This window comes from Camellia sinensis, chromosome 5, assembly GCF_055761805.1.
Source record: "Camellia sinensis isolate YWXY chromosome 5, ASM5576180v1, whole genome shotgun sequence".
Lineage (NCBI taxonomy): Eukaryota > Viridiplantae > Streptophyta > Magnoliopsida > Ericales > Theaceae > Camellia > Camellia sinensis.
The window spans coordinates 105,914,461-105,935,441 of record NC_138965.1 but is presented as its reverse complement, the minus strand read 5'-3'; the positions used below and the strand labels follow the sequence as shown (position 1 = coordinate 105,935,441).

Sequence of the window (20,981 nt, the reverse complement as noted above, 5' to 3'; positions counted from 1 at the left end):
TGTAAGTATGATAACTGCAAATTTGAATGGATATTATACTTACCAGCAATGCAATGACACACCCCGTAACTTTTTCTGGAGTTCTGTGCAATGCCATGATAGAATCAATCAATGTTGATGTGATTGCTTCAGGCCAATCATACTGTTTCATTGATTCAAGAGGTTCCACATACTTTATAAAAACCCAACCTATTGAATTCCCACTTGTTGCAAAAAATAGGGTGAGACACAAGTACAATGTAACAATGATTGCTACATCTTTGAAGTCAGTTGGTTGCTTGCCTTTCATTGCTTTGACCAAGGCATTTTTAAGAACAGGACCAGTGAGCCTTGTGTCCTTTTGGAATCTTCTCCTGAGGAATGCAGATTTTGGCTTTTTAGAGTATCTTAATGACATGGCTCCTTTACCTCCTTCCAAACCAAAAATCAAGGTCATGTCATTTGTTGTAAAGGTCAGGTTCTTCTTCCCAACTGTGAATGCTTTTGTTTTTTCATTGTAACATTGGATTATGGCAACTACATCATCATCGGATTTCCTAGATTTCTTTGGATCCATCCTTCCAGTGGTTAGAGCTTGGATCAAATACCAGAATGGGGTCTTTTGAAGCTCTAGAAGATGTTTTGAACTGAATTTAAGTGTTTGAAAGAAGGAGACGACAGATGAGAGGTTGGATCGGAATTGAATGCTGTAGTGAGCTCTCTTTTTGTGGAGTTTAACAGGTTTTTTCCCCCTTGAGCTTGAGTCTTTTGAAGTTGAGGTACTCATCTGGATGCTAGTTGCTTCATCAGCTTGGACTTGTGTGTTTTTGGAAGGAGTTTGTGGTGTTTTAGTGCTGGTTTTTTATCTTAGATGATAAGAGGACTGAGAGAGTTGTTCTTTCTTGCTTGGTGTTTCTAGTGTTTTGCTGCTGGTTTTTGATCCTAGTCCATAAGAAGACTGAGAGAGTTTCTGTTTTTTGCTTGGTGTTTCTGGTGTTTCGCTGCCTTTACGTTTTGCCATTTCTAGACAATGATTAAAGCATAGAGATGTCAACATTAAATCCCAGAGAAAAATGGACATGTCAGAGAAAATTACAGATAAGGGAGAAAATTGGAGATGCCAGAGAAAATTACAGATAAGGGAAAATTACAGAAAATTTGACATGTCAGAGAAAATCAACACAGCATCATAAACATGGGAGAGAAATTTTCAATAATTGTTTAAATTACAGATAGAAGTAAACATACTAGAGAAAATGAATGATAGAAAAAAGTAAACATGGCAAGTGAAAGAAAATTTCCATTCCACAATTAGCAAAGATAAAATAAACAAAGTAATGTAAACATGGCACTGAGAAGTACACCATATTGAAATCAAGAATTGAACAAAATAAACATACCAGAGAAAAATGCACATTCTGGAGAAAATTACACATTCTTGAGGAAATTTCCATTCCAGAGAAAATTTCAATTCATAATATTAAAATGCAAGAAAAATTTACATACACAACCAGAGAAAATTAACCATGATAGAGACACTCAAGGGAGGAAAGTGGTGCGATGTGGTCAGAGAAAATTATAAATACCAGAGAAACTTAGACAGGGGCAAGAGTGTAATTGACATTGCAGAGAAGGATACATATTCCAGAGAAATTTAGAAAGCAGAGAAATTCAGAGACAAAATGACAGAAACATGTTCAAGAATAAGATCAAAATTCAGAGAAATAACTTTTTCTCAAAGTACATGTGGCAGAGAAAATTCAAAGAAGAAACATTCATTCCAGTCCACAATATTAAAATTCCAGAGAAAATTTAAAATGACAGACACAAGGGAGGAAAGTGATGTGATGTGGTCAGAGAAAATTATAAATACCAGAGAAACTTAATACAGAGGCAAGAAAGCAATAGACATTCTAGATTAAGATAGACATTGCCATTAAAAATACATATTACAGAGAAATTTACGGAGCAGGAAAATTTATAGACAAAATTACAGAAACATGTTCAAGAATAAGATAAAAACACAAAAAATTGTTGTGAAAATAAACATGCCAGAGAAAATTGAAAGAAGAAAATTACATTAATAAAAAATCAGAGAAATTCAGATGCCAGAGAAATTTACAGATAAAATAACACAAACATGTTGAAGAATAAGTTCAAAATACACAGAAATAAATTTTTTCAAATTTAGGTAGCTTTTTATTACGAAATTGAAACCCTAATTTATGAAAGGTTATTATAAAATGCTATTAACTGTGTTTCCAGAGAAATCTAGTTGTATTGTAGAAAAACTGACCAGAGTTAGGATGAAACTTGAATGATGAGCTGATATGGCCCGCGATGAAGATGCGACGTGACGAAGATGGACTGTGATGATGATGAGCAGTGAAAACGAAGCTTTAACCTAGGTCAGAGAAATTTGTGAGGAAGGAATGAGAATGATTTTTGGAGAAGATAACGAAGCTGTAATGTCGATGGTGCAGATGATGTTGAAACCCTAATTCTGCTGTTCTCCTGTTCGTGAAGATGCTGGATGTTTGGAATGTAACTGAGACGTCGGAATGAGTTTGTTTCTGTGTTGATTTTGGCGAGGGTATTTTGGTCCACAAAATAATTAAAAACGCGCGCCAAGTTGTTTCAGGGACGTGAGGCATCACTATCATTTTGTGTGTCCTTTATCCTCTAAATTGTTATTATTAGGGACCTTAAAAAAAATCCCCCTAAAAAGAAATTGAGAGAGAACTGGAAAGAAAGATCACAAAAAAAAATAAAAAATTAAATATCTATTTTTAATTTTAATAACTTTTGGTGTCCTCCTTGTTATCTATAAATTTATTTTTTATTTGCTGAATCAAATTTAAAACTATACTCATACATAATTTTTCAAGGTATCTTAAATTATTATTTTTTCAATTTTAATATTTGTTGAAACCTTCTTATTATCTACAAATAATTTGTTAATCAATAAGTATAAAAAATAAACAAATAAATTGAACCTTATCTGATATAACAAATAAATTGAAATTTTAATTTTAATAACTTTTGGTGTCCTCCTTGTTATCTATAAATTTATTTTTATTTGCTGAATCAAATTTAAAACTATACTCATACATAATTTTTCAAGGTATCTTAAATTATTATTTTTTCAATTTTAATATTTGTTGAAACCTTCTTATTATCTACAAATAATTTGTTAATCAATAAGTATAAAAAATAAACAAATAAATTGAACCTTATCTGATATAACAAATAAATTGAAAATTATTTGTTACTCTTGCATAATCTTATAGCTATCCTATATGTTTTCTGTTGTTAATTTTAAAATATTTTAAAATTTCCTTATCTTATAATATAACTTCTTATTGAGAGAAAATTGGAGAAAAAGTTTTAGCTAGTAATACATATCAAACACAAATAAGAGTTTGAGAGAAGGAGAATTAGTCAATCAAAATTGATATATCATAATAAAAAAATATAATAAATTAAAAAGAAATTGAGAAAGAGAAAAAAAAAATTCAGTCAAAAAAAATTGAGAGAAAGAAATGGAAAAAATAGTGGAGAATTGATTCATCACAATTGATATTTTATAATAAAAAATACAATAAATAAAATAAAAAGAAATTGAGAAAGAAAAAGTTTCAGTCCAAAAAATTGAGAGAAAGAACTGAAAAAAAAAGTCAAGAATTAATTCATCACAATTGATATATAAACACAACTCTAGAACCCAAATAACAAATAAAGACTTTAAGAGAGAGAATTGGTTCATCCATCAAAAAAAAAATAAAAAGAAAAATTGAAAAATTTCACATCATAATGTCTACATGTTTCCATCAATAAAACTTTCAAAAAAAAAAAGGGGGATTTTTTTTAAGGTCCCTAATAATAACAATTTAGAGGATAAAGGACACACAAAAAGATAGTGATGCCTCACGTCCCTGAAACAACTTGGCGCGCGTTTTTAATTATTTTGTGGACCAAAATACCCTCGCCAAAATCAACACAGAAACAAACTCATTCCGACGTCTCAGTTACATTCCAAACATCCAACATCTTCACGAACAGGAGAACAGCAGAATTAGGGTTTCAACATCATCTGCACCATCGACATTACAGCTTCGTTATCTTCTCCAAAAATCATTCCCATTCCTTCCTCACAAATTTCTCTGACCTTAAAGCTTCGTTTTCACTGCTCATCATCATCACAGTCCATCTTCGTCACGTCGCATCTTCATCGCGGGCCATATCAGCTCATCATTCAAGTTTCATCCTAACTCTGGTCAGTTTTTCTACAATACAACTAGATTTCTCTGGAAACACAGTTAATAGCATTTTATAATAACCTTTCATAAATTAGGGTTTCAATTTCGTAATAAAAAGCTACCTAAATTTGAAAAAATTTATTTCTGTGTATTTTGAACTTATTCTTCAACATGTTTGTGTGATTTTATCTGTAAATTTCTCTGGCATCTGAATTTCTCTGATTTTTTATTAATGTAATTTTCTTCTTTCAATTTTCTCTGGCATGTTTATTTTCACAACAATTTTTTGTGTTTTTATCTTATTCTTGAACATGTTTCTGTAATTTTGTCTATAAATTTTCCTGCTCCGTAAATTTCTCTGTAATATGTATTTTTAATGGCAATGTCTATCTTAATCTAGAATGTCTATTGCTTTCTTGCCTCTGTCTTAAGTTTCTCTGGTATTTAAAATTTTCTCTGACCACATCACATCACTTTCCTCCCTTGTGTCTGTCATTTTAAATTTTCTCTGGAATTTTAATATTGTGGACTGGAATGAATGTTTCTTCTTTGAATTTTCTCTGCCACATGTACTTTGAGAAAAAGTTATTTCTCTGAATTTTGATCTTATTCTTGAACATGTTTCTGTCATTTTGTCTCTGAATTTCTCTGCTTTCTAAATTTCTCTGGAATATGTATCCTTCTCTGCAATGTCAATTACACTCTTGCCCCTGTCTAAGTTTCTCTGGTATTTATAATTTTCTCTGACCACATCGCACCACTTTCCTCCCTTGAGTGTCTCTATCATGGTTAATTTTCTCTGGTTGTGTATGTAAATTTTTCTTGCATTTTAATATTATGAATTGAAATTTTCTCTGGAATGGAAATTTCCTCAAGAATGTGTAATTTTCTCCAGAATGTGCATTTTTCTCTGGTATGTTTATTTTGTTCAATTCTTGATTTCAATATGGTGTACTTCTCAGTGCCATGTTTACATTACTTTGTTTATTTTATCTTTGCTAATTGTGGAATGGAAATTTTCTTTCACTTGCCATGTTTACTTTTTTCTATCATTCATTTTCTCTGGTATGTTTACTTCTATCTGTAATTTAAACAATTATTGAAAATTTCTCTCCCATGTTTATGATGTTGTGTTGATTTTCTCTGACATGTCAAATTTTCTGTAATTTTCCCTTATCTGTAATTTTCTCTGGCATCTCCAATTTTCTCCCTTATCTGTAATTTTCTCTGACATGTCCATTTTTCTCTGGGATTTAATGTTGACATCTCTATGCTTTAATCATTGTCTAGAAATGGCAAAACGTAAAGGCAGCGAAACACCGGAAACACCAAGCAAAAAACAGAAACTCTCTCAGTCTTCTTATGGACTAGGATCAAAAACCAGCAGCAAAACACTAGAAACACCAAGCAAGAAAGAACAACTCTCTCAGTCCTCTTATCATCTAAGATCAAAAACCAGCACTAAAACACCACAAACTCCTTCCAAAAACACACAAGTCCAAGCTGATGAAGCAACTAGCATCCAGATGAGTACCCCAACTTCAAAAGACTCAAGCTCAAGGGGGAAAAAACCTGTTAAACTCCACAGAAAGAGAGCTCACTACAGCATTCAATTCCGATCCAACCTCTCATCTGTCGTCTCCTTCTTTCAAACACTTAAATTCAGTTCAAAACATCTTCTAGAGCTTCAAAAGACCCCATTCTGGTATTTGATCCAAGCTCTAACCACTGGAAGGATGGATCTAAAGAAATCTAGGAAATCCGATGATGATGTAGTTGCCATAATCCAATGTTACAATGAAAAAACAAAAGCATTCACAGTTGGGAAGAAGAACCTGACCTTTACAACAAATGACATGACCTTGATTTTTGGTTTGGAAGGAGGTAAAGGAGCCATGTCATTAAGATACTCTAAAAAGCCAAAATCTGCATTCCTCAGGAGAAGATTCCAAAAGGACACAAGGCTCACTGGTCCTGTTCTTAAAAATGCCTTGGTCAAAGCAATGAAAGGCAAGCAACCAACTGACTTCAAAGATGTAGCAATCATTGTTACATTGTACTTGTGTCTCACCCTATTTTTTGCAACAAGTGGGAATTCAATAGGTTGGGTTTTTATAAAGTATGTGGAACTTCTTGAATCAATGAAACAGTATGATTGGCCTGAAGCAATCACATCAACATTGATTGATTCTATCATGGCATTGCACAGAACTCCAGAAAAAGTTACGGGGTGTGTCATTGCATTGTTGGTAAGTATAATATCCATTCAAATTTGCAGTTATCATACTTACAAATTTGTGCGTTTACAAAATTTTATTTACTTTCATTTTCATCACAGTATTGGCTATGTGAACATGCAACTATCATTGACTCGGAAGACAGTAACACAACAGACTTCCCAAGATGTGCCAAGTGGAACCTTCAAACCTTGACGAAACAGCTGCAGAAGACACCAGTCCACTCTCTTGCACCTCGACAGGTTAGATTCCTATTGCTACTGAAATCTCAGTGAAATTTCAAAATTTCTCTGACCACTGCTTTGTTTCCCTCCTTGTGCATTGATTGATTAAGATTAATTTTCTCTGAAATATCAATTTATGTTTTCTTCTTTGCTTACCACTGGTCTATTTCTGTCATTGTAATCAATTTTCTCTGCCATCCAAATTTCTCTGACCACAATTGTAACACATTAACTTATATGCCCTGATTGATTTTCTCTAATATCTTAATTATGTTCTTTGTTACATAATTTTCTCTGGCCCATCAAATTTTATCTCCTTGTGTGTAATTTTCTCTGCCCATAACTTGTGTGCTTTGCATCTTTGATAAACACTGTTTATTTCTACCCTTCTAATGAATTTTCACTGGAATTCAAATTTCTCTGACACAAATATAGTAAAACATTAACTTATAAACACTGTTTATTTCACTGTTTCATAATTTTCTCTGCCCCATAAAATTAACTCCATGTCTCTAATTTTCTCTGGCCCAATACAATTTTCTCTGAAGTTTGTTTCCAATTAGTATCATTTAGATGAATTTTATTTTCTTTATTTGAATTTTTTCTCTCAGTGAATTTTGTAACATTTCTCTAATGAAAGAGTCTCCTATTACAGATTGATAACAAGCAGCTAGTCAAAAACCCATCTGAGGAGTTCTGTCTTAGCAAAAAGACGAAGAAAGAATTAAAAAAGGCAATTGTCATATTCAAGGAGACATTACAAGATCCATCTAAAGATGGAGGGAATGAACAAAAAGAAGGCAACACAGAAGAATACGAAGCTAGCAATGGACAAGAACATCAAGCAAGCAGCACAGAAGAAGAAACCAGCAAAGATACTGAAGAAATATAACCAGAAGACAAAGAACAAAATGAACAGAAAGAAGAAGACAGTGAATAAGAAGATGAAGATGAAAATGAACAAGAAGAAGAGAACAAGGATGAAAGTGATGAAGAAGAAAATAATGAGCCGATGGACCAACAACATGATGGCATTTGTGGCTCAACAATGCATCAGCCTGAAGAATTTGAGGAATCAAAGGATGCCCAAATTGCTGATCTACGTCAAAGACTGATGGCACTGTCTCAATCTAAAAAAGAAGAAGACAGAAATTGGATGGAATTACTTGCTGAAAAGGATATTTCAATAAGAATCCTGACATCACATAACTCAGAACTTCAAGAAAAAGAAAGCACAATCCGAATGAAACTAAGGATGTTGGAGGTTGAACAAGCAGACGATGCAAAAACAATTCAACAGTTGAGGTGTTCAAATTCGGAGCTTGAAACTGAAAATGCCAAATTGCATGAACAAGTTCAAGAACTATCCGTCCAACTAGCAACACAACCATACCGAACACCAACACAACTTCAACCACAAGGTCAGTGAAAATCTTGAGCCACAAAAAGTTATGTCCTTGTGCCATCATAACTCAGAGAAATTTCTATTTATTATAATTTTCTCTGTCATTGGTAATTTTCCCTGGAAGTTATATCTCTCTCAACACATTAGTTATATTTCTATTGCTCATTTCATTTCTCTGTATATTTTCTTATTCCATTTTTGGGGCTTGTTTGATTTTCACTGTGTATAGTTGGAATGCAAGTGGAACAACAACCAACAACCCAACAAGAGCAAATGCCACACAAACAACAACCGAAACAAAAGAAGAAACTCTATGGTAACTGCAAAATATTGAATTAAATAAATTTACATATTGAAATATCATCTGTTGCTTCAGAGAAATTTCACTTTTCCTAATATTTTCACTGCCTACAGTCAAAAAAGATCCGACCTCAATGATAAAAAATTTAAAGACAAAAGAAAGGAAGGAAAAGCAGCATGATCCAGAATTCCAATATCCGAAAGTTGCGAAAGTGACTAGAGCTTCAAAACAAGCTGCAAAACAAGTTGAGCAAAGCACGAAGGACAAAGAAGTGCTTGATGCTGATGCATACGTCTTGCCTCAACCTATAAATATCAAAAAATCTTGGGTCTTTCCACAAACTCTTCCCATTTCAAGATTGATAAAAGATCATATAAAAGACATCTTGCAGCACATATCAAATGTGTCTGGGCTTGAGTAAGTACAACAAACAAAATAGAACATAACAAACAACAAATTACAAACTTATGTTGCATTAACAACAATTCAATCCCTTCTTTGTCATCTTGTAGAGCTTTAATTTGGACAAGTGAGTTGAATATCATTACCTTTGAAGACATTGGAAACCTCATAAAGCAAAAAGAAATTGCCAACAATGTAAGTCTTTCCCTTTCATCAACATTTCTCTGCAATGTTCCATCAGCCTTTATAAAACAATATTACAATTATAAATCATATTTTTCAGGTCATTGATGGCTATGGAGAGATCCTTTTGGCTAACCAAATGAGAGAGAAACAACAACCAACCTCATTTTTTTTCACATCCATGTGCTTAGTATGTTACTACTATTTTATTTGATTTTCTCTGGAATTTACTTTCTACTTTCTCTTCTTAATATACTTCTTGAAGTCAGTTGTGTCACTAACAAAACCATTTTTTGATTTTCTCTGAGCACAGAATTTCATCAACATGACAGAAAATCAAAGTTTTCGAGTGTCCTTATTTGACAAGCATATTGAAACAGCATGGAGGAACTATAGGTTCCTCCATTTCCCAATAAATACTGGAGGTAATGAGAAGTCCACACATGGAAATCACTGGACCTTGCTTGTCCTGGACAAACAAGACAATTTATGGAGGTTCTACAACTCACTGAGGCCAAGGAGGGATGATGCAGAAGACAAATATGTCAAAGATGCAAAACAATTGGTAACGAGTGCAAATTTCTCTGATCCATCATCATCTTTATGTGATGATAATTTTCATAGAATCCCATTGACTTGTCCGTAAATTTCTCTGTTATATAAAAATTATTTTTTTGCAGCAAGATTACGTGGAGAATTTTTTGCAAGCTTGTCTTGAAAGAGATGCTCAATCACAACCCTCTTTCAAATTAATAAACTCACAAAACACAAGTTATGACTTTGAGTATGTCAACAATGCTCCACAACAAGAAAGCGATTCGTAAGTTTCATACATCTATAAATAAGATAATTTGAATTGCATGTTTCTTAAAACTAACCATACCTATAATTTGTATGCAGTCTGGATTGTGGCCTCTTTGTCTGCTATATAATGAAACAATATAGCAAGCATGAACCTATCAGCTCCAAATTGTCCACACAAGAGATAAGGTTGATGAGGGCAGAACTCATAGAGAGATTTGTGACCGAAGTTGGCTGGTCATGGACTGAACCAATTGAAATACCCCCAGAAGAACCACAAATGTAATAGTGAAACTAGTGAAAGGAAGACAATGTACATATCCACACAGAGAAAATTGTCTCACATATATGTATATATCCTTTCTTGTTGATACATTGAAGGAATGATGATCCTTGACATATATGTATATATCCTTTCTTGACTAATCTAAATTTCATTTTTTTTTTATTTCGACTAATGTAAATTTCATACCTATCGATGGTTAAATATATATATATATTTTTTTTTATTGTTATTCACAGAGAAAATTGTCTGCCAGAGAAAATTGTCTGCAGAAATTTCTCTAGTATAAACTACCAGAAATTCACAGAGAAATTTAACTTGTATCGTCCCAAGGGGATACCTATATGATCATGTAATCTGTAAAACTTTGTGTTGGTACAAAACAATCATCAAACTCAACAAAACACAAAGCACACAGTAATTTATCTGCCACTGGAAAATTTCATTGCATGAATTTCAAATTTCAGAACACAATGCCCATATAGTTTTCTCTGATGGTGAAAAATTTCTCTGGATGAAAATTTCTCTGGGTTTGACACATTTCTGAGTTGAAGTGAGTCCAGAGAAATTCTTCCCTGGTCCAGAGAAATTCTCAACTCAGAGAAATTCCAAAAGAGCTTGATTTTGTTTCTTGGTTGTACAATAATTTTTTGAATGCTCTGTCTGCTGTGCATATTTCTTGAAATGACTGATATGAAGCTACCAGAAATTTACAGATAAATTTAACTCATATCTCACCAAAGAAGGTTCCTATATGATCATTCAATCTCTAATGCACTGTGTTAGTACAAAATAATTATCAAATTTAAAAAACACAATCCACACAGTACTTTAGTCTGCCATTGTCAAATTTATGTGGATGAATATAAAGCTTCAAAACACAACACACAGAATTTTCTCTGCCATAGGAAAATTTCTCTGGATGAATTTGACAGGTACTACAAACCCACTGCCTATAGTATATATCAACAAACACACTTTAACTGATATTGAAAAATTTCTCTGGATGAATTTGATTGATATTATTATATACACTGTCCAAAAAATACATTTCACAAAACAAAATACACAAAGTAATCATCAAATGTATTATTCCATCAATAAAATGTATAATCCTCAACTATTTAACAAAGGTTCCTTGCATGTCCTCTTATTATGGTGACCAATACTCTCACAACGACTACACTTAATCACCCTTTTAAACTCTCCAGTAGAAGCAATTCTGTTCTTCTTCGGCCTCCCAGCAGGTCTCTTGCTCAATGGAGGTAAAATCATAGCATCTTCAATGCTACACACAGGTTTTTCAACAGTTGGAACTGGGCTAATCGAAAAGGAGTATGCTTGACGATACATATCAGCATGAAAAAATGGTTCAACAAATGAATTCAAATTCTTTCCACTCCTAAAAATTGCAGCAACAGCATGTTGACATGGATACCCATTTATTTCCCATTTTTTACATGAACAAGTTCTCAACCCAAGATCAACCATAACCGAAGGAAAACAATGCACTTCAAAGACATTATCAGATGATAAACTCACATTCCATGTCCTCCCGTCCAAAAAAGACTTCTCCAACACATTATCCATACGAGGACACAAAATTTTATTCCATTTACTAGAGAGCAGCCTCCTATCAGATCTCATATTCATGATTTGCAACCGTATCATGTCCACCAAATTTGTTATTGGCAAGTGCCGAGCTCCTCGTATCCATGAATTGAATGACTCAGCAACATTTGAATACATCTCACCATAACGTTTCCCTGCAAAATATGCATCACTCCAATTTTCATATGGTAAACTTCTCAAGAAAACACTCACAATGTCTCCTCCCTCACTTTTTAACTCATTTAACTTGAAATGAAATGATGCCTTTGTTGGAGCATATGCACATTCTGAAAACTTGGACACAATCGTCTCCCTAACCAAATTTGTGTTTCCACATGACAACTTATCCCTCAAATTTCTCTTTAGATGTTCCAGACAAAATCCATGAAAGCAGTTAGGGAAAAACCTAGCAATTCCCTCCACAATTTCACAATGTCGATCTGATATGAAACTTATCACCCTTTCTGATCCTAATACTCCATATAAATGTTCAAGAAACCAACACCAATTGTCTTTATTCTCAGCATCAACAACAGCAAAAGCTACAGGAAAAAAACCTACAAAACAAATAGGAACAAGCATATTAGATACACACATGCAGAGAAAAATAGAACAATAAACAACCAGAGAAGTTTGACACTGCCAACATCTAGAGAAAATTCACACATTGGCAACATCCAGAGAAAATTGAATAAGTGACCAGCTACAGAGAAAATTCACACAATCATAATATACAGAGAAAATTCACTTAGTGACCACCTACAAAACAACAGAGAAAAATAGAACAATAAACAACCAGAGAAGTTTGACACTGCCAACATCCAGAGAAAATTCACACATTGGCAATATCCAGAGAAAATTGACTTAGTGACCAGCTACAGAGAAAATTCACACAATCATAATATACAGAGAAAATTCACTTAGTGACCACCTACAGATACAATTCACACAATGACAACATCCAGAGAAAATTCATACACTGACAAAAATCCATTGAAAATTCTCACAGTGGCCACAACAATAGAAAATCCACACAGTGGCCAAAACCAGAGAAAATTCACATTCACTCAATTCCTACATGTATAGAAAATTCACATACTTAGATAAAAATAGATATATTTACAATTACCTTCATTCCCATCTTTCCCCGTTGCAGCAAGCATAACTCCTTTGTATCGTGTTTTCAAAAATGTTCCATCAAGAAAAAGCAATGATCGACAATATTTGAAACCAGCAATGCATGCATGAAAAGCCACAAACACTCTTTTGAAACGCTTGTTATCTTCAAAATCTAACTCAAAACGACTCCCTGGATTGTTCTTCAATGCCTTATCAAAATACCACCGTAATTGATCAAATGACAAACAAGAATCCCCATATGTACTACATTTTGCCTTTTCAACACTCAACCAACCACAGTTATAACTAATTGAGACCCCATACTTGTCTTTCATTTCTTTCACAACATCCACTGGACGAGTTAAAGGTTTTGCACTTACCTCTTCAAGTATCAGCCCAGAAACCAAGCTGGAAGTCATCCTCGAATGTTTACTCGTACGAACCGCCACACCACACGTATGTTCATTGTTCAAAGTCCTTATGTAGAAGAACCTATTTGTTTTTTCAACAAAAGCATGTACACGCCACATACATCCCCTTGATTCCTTATATGCACATTCTGCCGTAACCCTCAGCTTGTCATTTTTAACATACGTAAACTGAAAACCAACCTCAATAGCATACTTGCATAAAAAAGTACGGAACTCAACCACACCACCCTCAAACTTTTGTCCAACACTCGTAATATTATTCCGCCAACTAGCCGACAATAACACCTTTTCTTGGTGAGAACAAAACTTAGAGAGTGAATTCCTTTCAACATCCACCAGCCTATCACACTCACCATCCACAACATCTACCCAATTAGACCCCACTTCATCCTCTTCATCAGAAGTACTACATCTACTAACTGAGACATCAACTATATCAACACCGCGTGCACAAACAACCCTCAACATATTCAGAAAATCAATATTATTTCGAACCATACAATTCGGATGGCCCAAAATAGAATATGAAATACACATAGTCTCAGGTTTCAAATTCTCCCATGTTTTACACAAAATGCCAACCAATTCCTCAAAATTCAATTCGCATGAAACATTAATGACAATAGTATCATTCCCATATTTGCACAGCAACAACACTGCACTGTCCATTGAAACTGAAACAAAAAACAACAAAAAAAATCACAGAAACACTTCACAAGAACAACATAAATGTCCAGAGAAATTTCTAAAAATTATAATTTTCTCTGAACTTAAAATAAAACTCCAAAGACATCTACAAACTGATATTCACCTTCAAGATGATAAAAAACAAAATCACAGAAACTTAATGAATCACAGAGAAATTTACTGTTAACAATTAAACACAATTATAGAAAAAAAATCACATAGAATACAAGTCCAGAGAAATACTTTTCTCTGAACTACAAACTGAAAGTGAGTAACAAACTTACAATTTTCTCTGAACTACAAATACAAGTATAGAGAAATTTATGAACTTACATTCACTTTCTCATATTCTATCTCCATTACAAACTTCTAATAATATGTCCATATGCACTTATAATTTCCTCTGGACTACACAAACAATAGTGCAGAAAATGAAATTTCTCTGGTTTGAAAAAACATAGAACACAACTTATCATTCATCAGCATGTTGATAAAAAACAGAGCACCAAAAATGAACTCTAAACATCAAAATCACCTACACTGTCAACACTATCTGAAATTGATCAAAAAACAAAGAATGAAAAATTAATTCCAAAAATAAAAATCAACTCTATCAAGCTGGCCTCTCTCTAAACAAAAATCAAAATCCATTTGGAATCTAAATCGAAAACAAACCTAATTCAACTCAACTCAAAAACCTACGCGATCAACACACTGTCAACACTCTTTCAAATTGATTAAAAAACAAATAATAAACAATTAATTCCAAAAATAAAAATCAACTCTATCAAGTTGGCCTCTCTCTGCACAAAAATTCAAAACCAAAATCAAAATGCATGTGCTATCTCCATCGAAAACAAACCTGATTCAACTCCACTGAAAATCTACGCGATCAACACACTATCACACCACTGAAATCTCCGACGAAATCTCCAACGAAATCTACACGATCATAGCAATCTTTCTCGTCAACTCCACTGAAATCTCCGACGAAATCTCCACCATAAAATCTCCACTGAAATCTCCGACGAAAACTCCGACAAAATCTCCACTTCAAATTCGGTTTCCAAAATCTATCAGTTAAGTCAACAATATAATATTCAAACAAATTTATGTTATAAAGGAAGGGTAATTTAGGTACTTTATAACCTAAAATAAATTTGAGGGACCTTAGCCATCAAAACATATTATAAAGGACCTCTCCTCATATCAAAAGTAGAGGAGGGACCTTAGGCCAATTTTCCCAAAAAAAAAAAATCACATTATAAACATGTAGATTTTTATATGGCGGTTTCTATGAAACAAAATTCATAAAAATATAAGTTTAAAATTCAAATTATAACGTCTACATTTTTTTTTTAATTTTGTTTTATTTGTTATTTTTCAGTCAACATGATCAACAAAATACAACAAAAACTTCTATGACTGAGAATATAAAAAATTCAAGACTCTTAAACAATTTAAAAAATATATATGAAAATAAATAAATAAAATCAATAAAAATATTAAAATTGAAAATATTTAAATCATTTACCATCAAAGAGAAACAATAGTCTTGTTTACACTTTCTCTGCCATCATTCTTGAGAGAACAAAAATAGTTTTAAAATAGTCTTTTTATATTAGTTTTTAAAAAATAAATTCTAAAAATATTGTTAGAAAATCAAACCGGCACACACAACAATCCAACAATCATTCTTCGTTGTATAGCAACCTCCCCGCCCGCTCTCTCTCTCTCTCTCTCTCTCTCTCACACACGCCACCACGCAACACCCGAAACCATTCGAACTATCGAATTGATTTTGATTTGATTTGGAAAATAAAAAATTTAAAATTCTTAAACAATTTACAGAATATATAAACAAAACATATATGGAAAACAAAAAAACAAAAATTTCAATCAATGAAAATATAAAAATTAATGATTCTTAAATTACTTACCATCAAAGAGAAACAATAGTCTTGCCCTGTCTTTTTTTTTTTTTTATTTGTGAAAAACAATAGTCTTAAATATGCTAGAGATGAATATGCGCTTGAAAAGGTGTTTGTGGATCGTGTAACAAAAAAAAAAAGTGTTTGTGGAAGTTCAGAATTGGTTTGGTTGAGATATGTGAGGGAACGTGGGTGGGGTGGGGTGGGGTGGGGTGGGGTGGATGTGGATGTATTTATGTATTTATTTATTTTTATTATCTAATTACAGGTGGCAAAAGCTTTGGAGACAAAAGTTGGGTTTCATGACACCAAAATTGGTGTTGACTTTTAGTAATAGAATAGATATGCAAATGTTTCTAAGTGATAAACAAATTCATTCGTTTTTTTCACCAGTGATGACAAATCTAGGCATTTGTTTGAGAGAAACGTTATTCTACTTCTTCTTCTTGTTGTTTTTTTTTGTTGTTTTTTGTTGTTGTTTTTTTTTTTTTTTTGTGTGTGTGTTTTTCCAAACTTTGTTTTGTAGATAATGATGGAACTATTACTTTTGTTTTTAAATCTAACTAGTAAATTTAATATTATAGGGAGTGTTTGGCAAGAAAAAAAATAGCTTACTTTAGGTTAAAATTTACAAAAAGATAAAATAGGTTAAAATAGTTAATAAGATAAAATATCACATTAAATTCATAATCATTTCATTTTTTTTCTAACAAACATCACATTCAACTATAAAAAAAATTCAATTATCTTTCTAAATATAAAAATTTTAGCCTATTAATATAGTCAAAAATTAAAATAGCCTATTAAAATAATTACTTTACAACGAAGCTCTGTGTGTGTGTGTGTGTGTGGATCTACGAATGTGAGGGCATAATGATAAAGAAGGGATATGTTTGCTTACAAATTTTCTCGGTAACTAAGTAGATCGATCTGTGGAAAAATTGAACAGATGTTTTCTTGGTAACTAAGCAGATTCTTTGTTGTTGTTGTTAACAGATAATATTTATTTATTTTTTTTTGTTGAATAACATGTTTGTATATCTGTGAGTGTGGGTATACGAGAGCTTTTTACAGACAGGTAGGGTCTGATTGGTAATCATTCCGTTTTTAGTTTTTAGTTTATATTTATAAAAATTTTAAAAATTGTCAATAAAATTTGTTTGATAATTTTTTTGATTTATAAACGGTTGTTTCAGTTTAGAAATTTGAAAAAAAAACGTAAACTCAAAAAATGAGTTTACGATTTCAGTTTTTTTTTAATTAATTTTTTTTCAATTATTTTTATTTTCAAATAAATTTTTTTTCAATTAATTTTTTTAAAATAATTATTTTTTTCAATTAATTTTTTTAATTATTTTTTTAAATAATTTATTTTTAATAATTTTTTTTTCAATTATTTTTTTTCAATTAATTTTTTTTTCAAATAGCAATTTTTTTCAATTATTTTTTTTCAAATAATTTTTTTTCAATTTTTTTTTCAATTTTTTTTTCAATTATAATGTGTGTCCCATTTCCATAAATAATAATAATAAATATAAATATTTTAGGCCTGAACAGACGTTTTTTAGTTTATGTTTTTAAATTTTTTTAAATATTTTGTTCAAACCAAACGCGTTTGTAATTTATGTTTTTCTAAAAATAAACAAAAATCAATTTATAAAATTTTTGTAAACATAAACCAAAAACATAAGCATTACCAAACGCTACCGCAGTATTTTGAACAAATAAAATTATAGGACCTCTATCTCTATCTCTCTCTTTGTCTATGTTGGAGAATTTGAATAGATAAAGATAAAAACAAATTGAACAGATAAATTTTTTGAACAAAGAAAAAAATTGAATACATAAGTTTCTTGAATAGATAATTTTTTTGAACAGATACTTTCAATAGATAGAAAACAAGTTTGTGAAATTTTTGTGGATAATTTCAACATATAGAAGAAAAAATGTGTGAAATCTTCAAAGAATTGAGAATATATATGGTGAAATCTTCAAAGCACAGGAACAAATAGAATTTTATTTGGTCAGAATATTTAAACAAATAAGAAAAATTTGAATTGGAAAGATTAAAAAAATCAACAAATAGGAAAAAAATTGAAAATTTTGAGCAGATAGGCAAAAATTTGAACAGATAAGTAAAATTTTGAACAAATAGGAAAACATTTTGAATAGATAGCCAATGAAAGTAAACATATAAAAAATAAATTAACGGATAAAATAAGAAATAAAATGTCTTTCAAAATAAATAAAGGACTTCTCACAAAACTATTTCATAAATGACATATCTCTTATCAACAAAAAAAGATCCACTAGAGTTAATGCCTTATAACCTCCTTAGATTAAATTTATCACTAATTTACTCTAATTTTAAATGTGGTTATTGAGTTTTTATTTTTTATATTTTTATTAGTAAACTTTTTAATATTTTAAGCATTTTTTTTTTAAAACTTTTTAGAATCGCTTAAGTTAAATACTAAATGTAGATACATTTCAAAAGTAAGATATTTGTGAAAAATATTTTAAAAAATATAAAAATTCAGTATATATATTGTGTTTATTGAATTTTTTATTTTACATCTTTTCACAAATATATTACTTTCTAAATACATTTAGATGTGTATCTTAAAAAATAATAATAAATAAAAATTGATCAAAATATGAATTTTTTTTTTCTAAAGAAAACAAAACATGAAAAACAAAAAAATTCTTATAAAATTTGTGGAACTTAAACTTACAGAGTGGCCCAACTATGCCTATGTTTGGGAAGTTAGGTTTGAAGATTTTTTTGGCTAAAATAGTTACAAAATTCAAAATAGATTTTTTTAATCTAATAAGATAAAATATCACATTTAATCAATAATTATTATTTTTTTTTCATAAAAAAATAAAAAAGTCAAAAAATCTTTTCAAATTAGATTTTTTAGCCCAAACTAAAATAATCAAAAAAGTTAAAAAGATCAAAAAATTAAAAAATCAATCCACTCCGCCAACGAAAGTTATAAAAATTTATGTAGGGCTATTTTGGGAAGTTGGCTTTTAGCCACTTTTTTTGGTTTATAGCAAAAGTCAAAAGTTGGCTTTTTTGTCTTTTTTTTCATTTGGGAAGTTGGTTTTTAGCCAATGGTGAAATTATAATTTTACCCTCATGGGTCAAAATGTGTTATATAGGTGAAGTTGTAAATATTTTAAATAAATAGGGATAATTTGGTCATTTTATTATGATTTGACATCATAAACAAACATTAATCAAAAAAGTCAAAAGTCATTTTTTACCAACTTTCTAAATTATTTGTCTAAAAAAATCAAAAACTTAGTTAAAAGTCAAAAAATTACTTTTTACCTTTTTTTCAAAATAAGCCGTAGTCACCATCGGTTACCCATGAAATTATGAGTAGAAAATGGGTAATGCACGTACCCCTCGCTAGTACAGCCATTTATTAGTCAGAAATAGATTGAAGTTATAATTTGAAGTCATCGATGAAAACATTTGTAATTGCTATGGCAGTATCTGTCGATCAAATTGAATTCGCTTTCATTTTGATATTTTTGGAAATTAAGATTGGCAAATGCACGCAGTTCAGCAGTAATTAGGGAGGGTCTACCTCACAACCCCCTTTTGTACTGACATTTTTAATTGGTTGGGGCTTGCCTCTAGTCTGACTGGAGGGTCCAGTCCGGCTTATTAGCCTTATTGTTAAATTATTTTTTAATAATTTGAATCGTTTATATTTTAAGATTTGTTAAATATTTTATTTTTATAAAAAATTACGTCGATCGGATAATGAATATTGTGTATTCAGATCACTTTTTTATGAACCATTATTTTTCTAACCGTCAATTTTTTATTTTACATAAAAATGATTCGAATACATAGTATCCGTTATTCAATCAATGTGATTTTTTACAAAAATAATATACTCAACAAATCTTAAAATATAAACGATTCTAATTATAAAAAAGAACTCAACAGTAAACCAAATAGGCCAAACTAGACCGGACGATTTCAAACCTAGACTGGAGACAGTTCGGTCCTTTTTAATTCCACTCTCAACGACTTCACCATTTATGGAGCATCAATTAATGTTTACTATTCTCCATCTTTTTTCTTTTTTCTTTTTTTAAGCGCAAAAAAATAATTCATTAACGGAAATTGAAAGAGTACAATCAGATGAAAAAGGCTAAGAAAAATACATCAAAATCAATAGGTCACAATTTTATTTTATTCTTTGTGTGTGTGCACTCGCGTGTGTGTGAAATATGTGACTGTATTTTTTGTTTTTGTTTTAAAAGAGGAAATTATATTTTTTATATAAAAAACAACACAAAAATAAGATGGTAATATCAAGGCATTTCCGTACCGTGTTTTGTTTTAAAATGAAGAATTTATTTTTTACACAAATTTAGTCTTAAAATGATAATAATTCATCACTAAATATACAATTTCATCGCTAAAAATATAACAATAATATTTTTGATAACTAAAATATTTGGTTCCTAATTTTTTATCTCTAAAATCATAATTTGTTGTAAAGAATAATGATAATAATATTTTATGGTGACCAACAAAATGATATTATTGTCCTTTTAGTCTTAATAAGATAAGAAAAATAAGTGTATAATTACAAATGAGAAATCGTAGTATCAACCCGAGTCCGGATCCTCCACAGTGTTTTCCCACAGTGGATTAAACTACGTCGTTTTGTCCACTTTTTTGCCTTTTTTCCATCCTATGTTTTCTCTTCCTGCGTTTTGAATTGAGCCCCAAAACCAAAAACGAAAAGGAGAGGAGGAGGAACGGAGGACTCAAAATGACGGAAGACGGACAAATCTGTAAGCTCGACGAATGGAGGACTGACGATCGGTAATTGGGAAAATGACCGGCGAGAGAGACCCAAAATGTTCATCAGATGCAAAATTAACTTTTAACCATTATCCTAGCCGCAAGCAAAGAGACTCCACCACGAGAGAACGAGAGAGAGAGAGAGAGAGAGAGAGAGAGAGAGAGAGAGAGAGAGAGAGAGAGAGAGTCAATTACCTGGGTAATGGCTTCTCGGCCATTTCCCATTTTGAGGCAACCATAGATAGAAGTTTATGGTTTTGGGACCCAGGGTACAAGCACAAGGGTTTT

The 20,981-nt window shown here is 31.4% G+C and overlaps 3 protein-coding genes across 3 annotated transcripts in view; 2 read left to right on the top strand and 1 right to left on the bottom strand.

The window, feature by feature from the left end:
- Positions 1 to 766, bottom strand: part of LOC145791593 (uncharacterized) — a 29,017-nt gene extending 28,251 nt beyond the window's left edge. Inside the window, exon 1 of the mRNA XM_082871962.1 lies at positions 44 to 766. Within this exon, the coding sequence (XP_082728088.1) occupies positions 44 to 766 (723 nt within the window). The remainder of the gene's footprint in view (positions 1 to 43) is intronic.
- Positions 767 to 5,337: 4,571 nt separating this feature from the next.
- Positions 5,338 to 9,010, top strand: LOC145790778 (uncharacterized). Its single transcript, XM_082869465.1, has 6 exons — positions 5,338 to 6,487; positions 6,577 to 6,717; positions 7,355 to 8,120; positions 8,334 to 8,420; positions 8,519 to 8,822; positions 8,918 to 9,010. Exons 1-3 carry the CDS (start codon positions 5,471 to 5,473, stop codon positions 7,589 to 7,591), a joined length of 1,395 nt encoding a protein of 464 aa, XP_082725591.1. The 5' UTR covers positions 5,338 to 5,470; the 3' UTR covers positions 7,592 to 8,120; positions 8,334 to 8,420; positions 8,519 to 8,822; positions 8,918 to 9,010.
- A 120-nt stretch (positions 9,011 to 9,130) lies between these two features.
- LOC145790777 (uncharacterized) lies at positions 9,131 to 10,239 on the top strand. Its single transcript, XM_082869464.1, has 4 exons — positions 9,131 to 9,180; positions 9,304 to 9,555; positions 9,671 to 9,810; positions 9,891 to 10,239. The coding sequence occupies exons 1-4, from the start codon at positions 9,172 to 9,174 to the stop codon at positions 10,075 to 10,077; spliced, it is 588 nt and encodes a 195-aa protein (XP_082725590.1). The 5' UTR covers positions 9,131 to 9,171; the 3' UTR covers positions 10,078 to 10,239.
- Positions 10,240 to 20,981: the final 10,742 nt, after the last annotated feature.

Excerpts from the sequence above, each read along its gene's own strand:
- LOC145790778 (XM_082869465.1), top strand. The coding sequence starts at position 5,471 with ATGTCCATTTTTCTCTGGGATTTAATGTTGACATCTCTATGCTTTAAT. Across the intron at positions 6,488-6,576 it reads GGTGTGTCATTGCATTGTTG|TATTGGCTATGTGAACATGC; the intron begins GTAAGTATAATA and ends TTTTCATCACAG. Across the intron at positions 6,718-7,354 it reads ACTCTCTTGCACCTCGACAG|ATTGATAACAAGCAGCTAGT; the intron begins GTTAGATTCCTA and ends CTCCTATTACAG.
- LOC145790777 (XM_082869464.1), top strand. Across the intron at positions 9,556-9,670 it reads TCAAAGATGCAAAACAATTG|CAAGATTACGTGGAGAATTT; the intron begins GTAACGAGTGCA and ends ATTTTTTTGCAG. Across the intron at positions 9,811-9,890 it reads CCACAACAAGAAAGCGATTC|TCTGGATTGTGGCCTCTTTG; the intron begins GTAAGTTTCATA and ends ATTTGTATGCAG.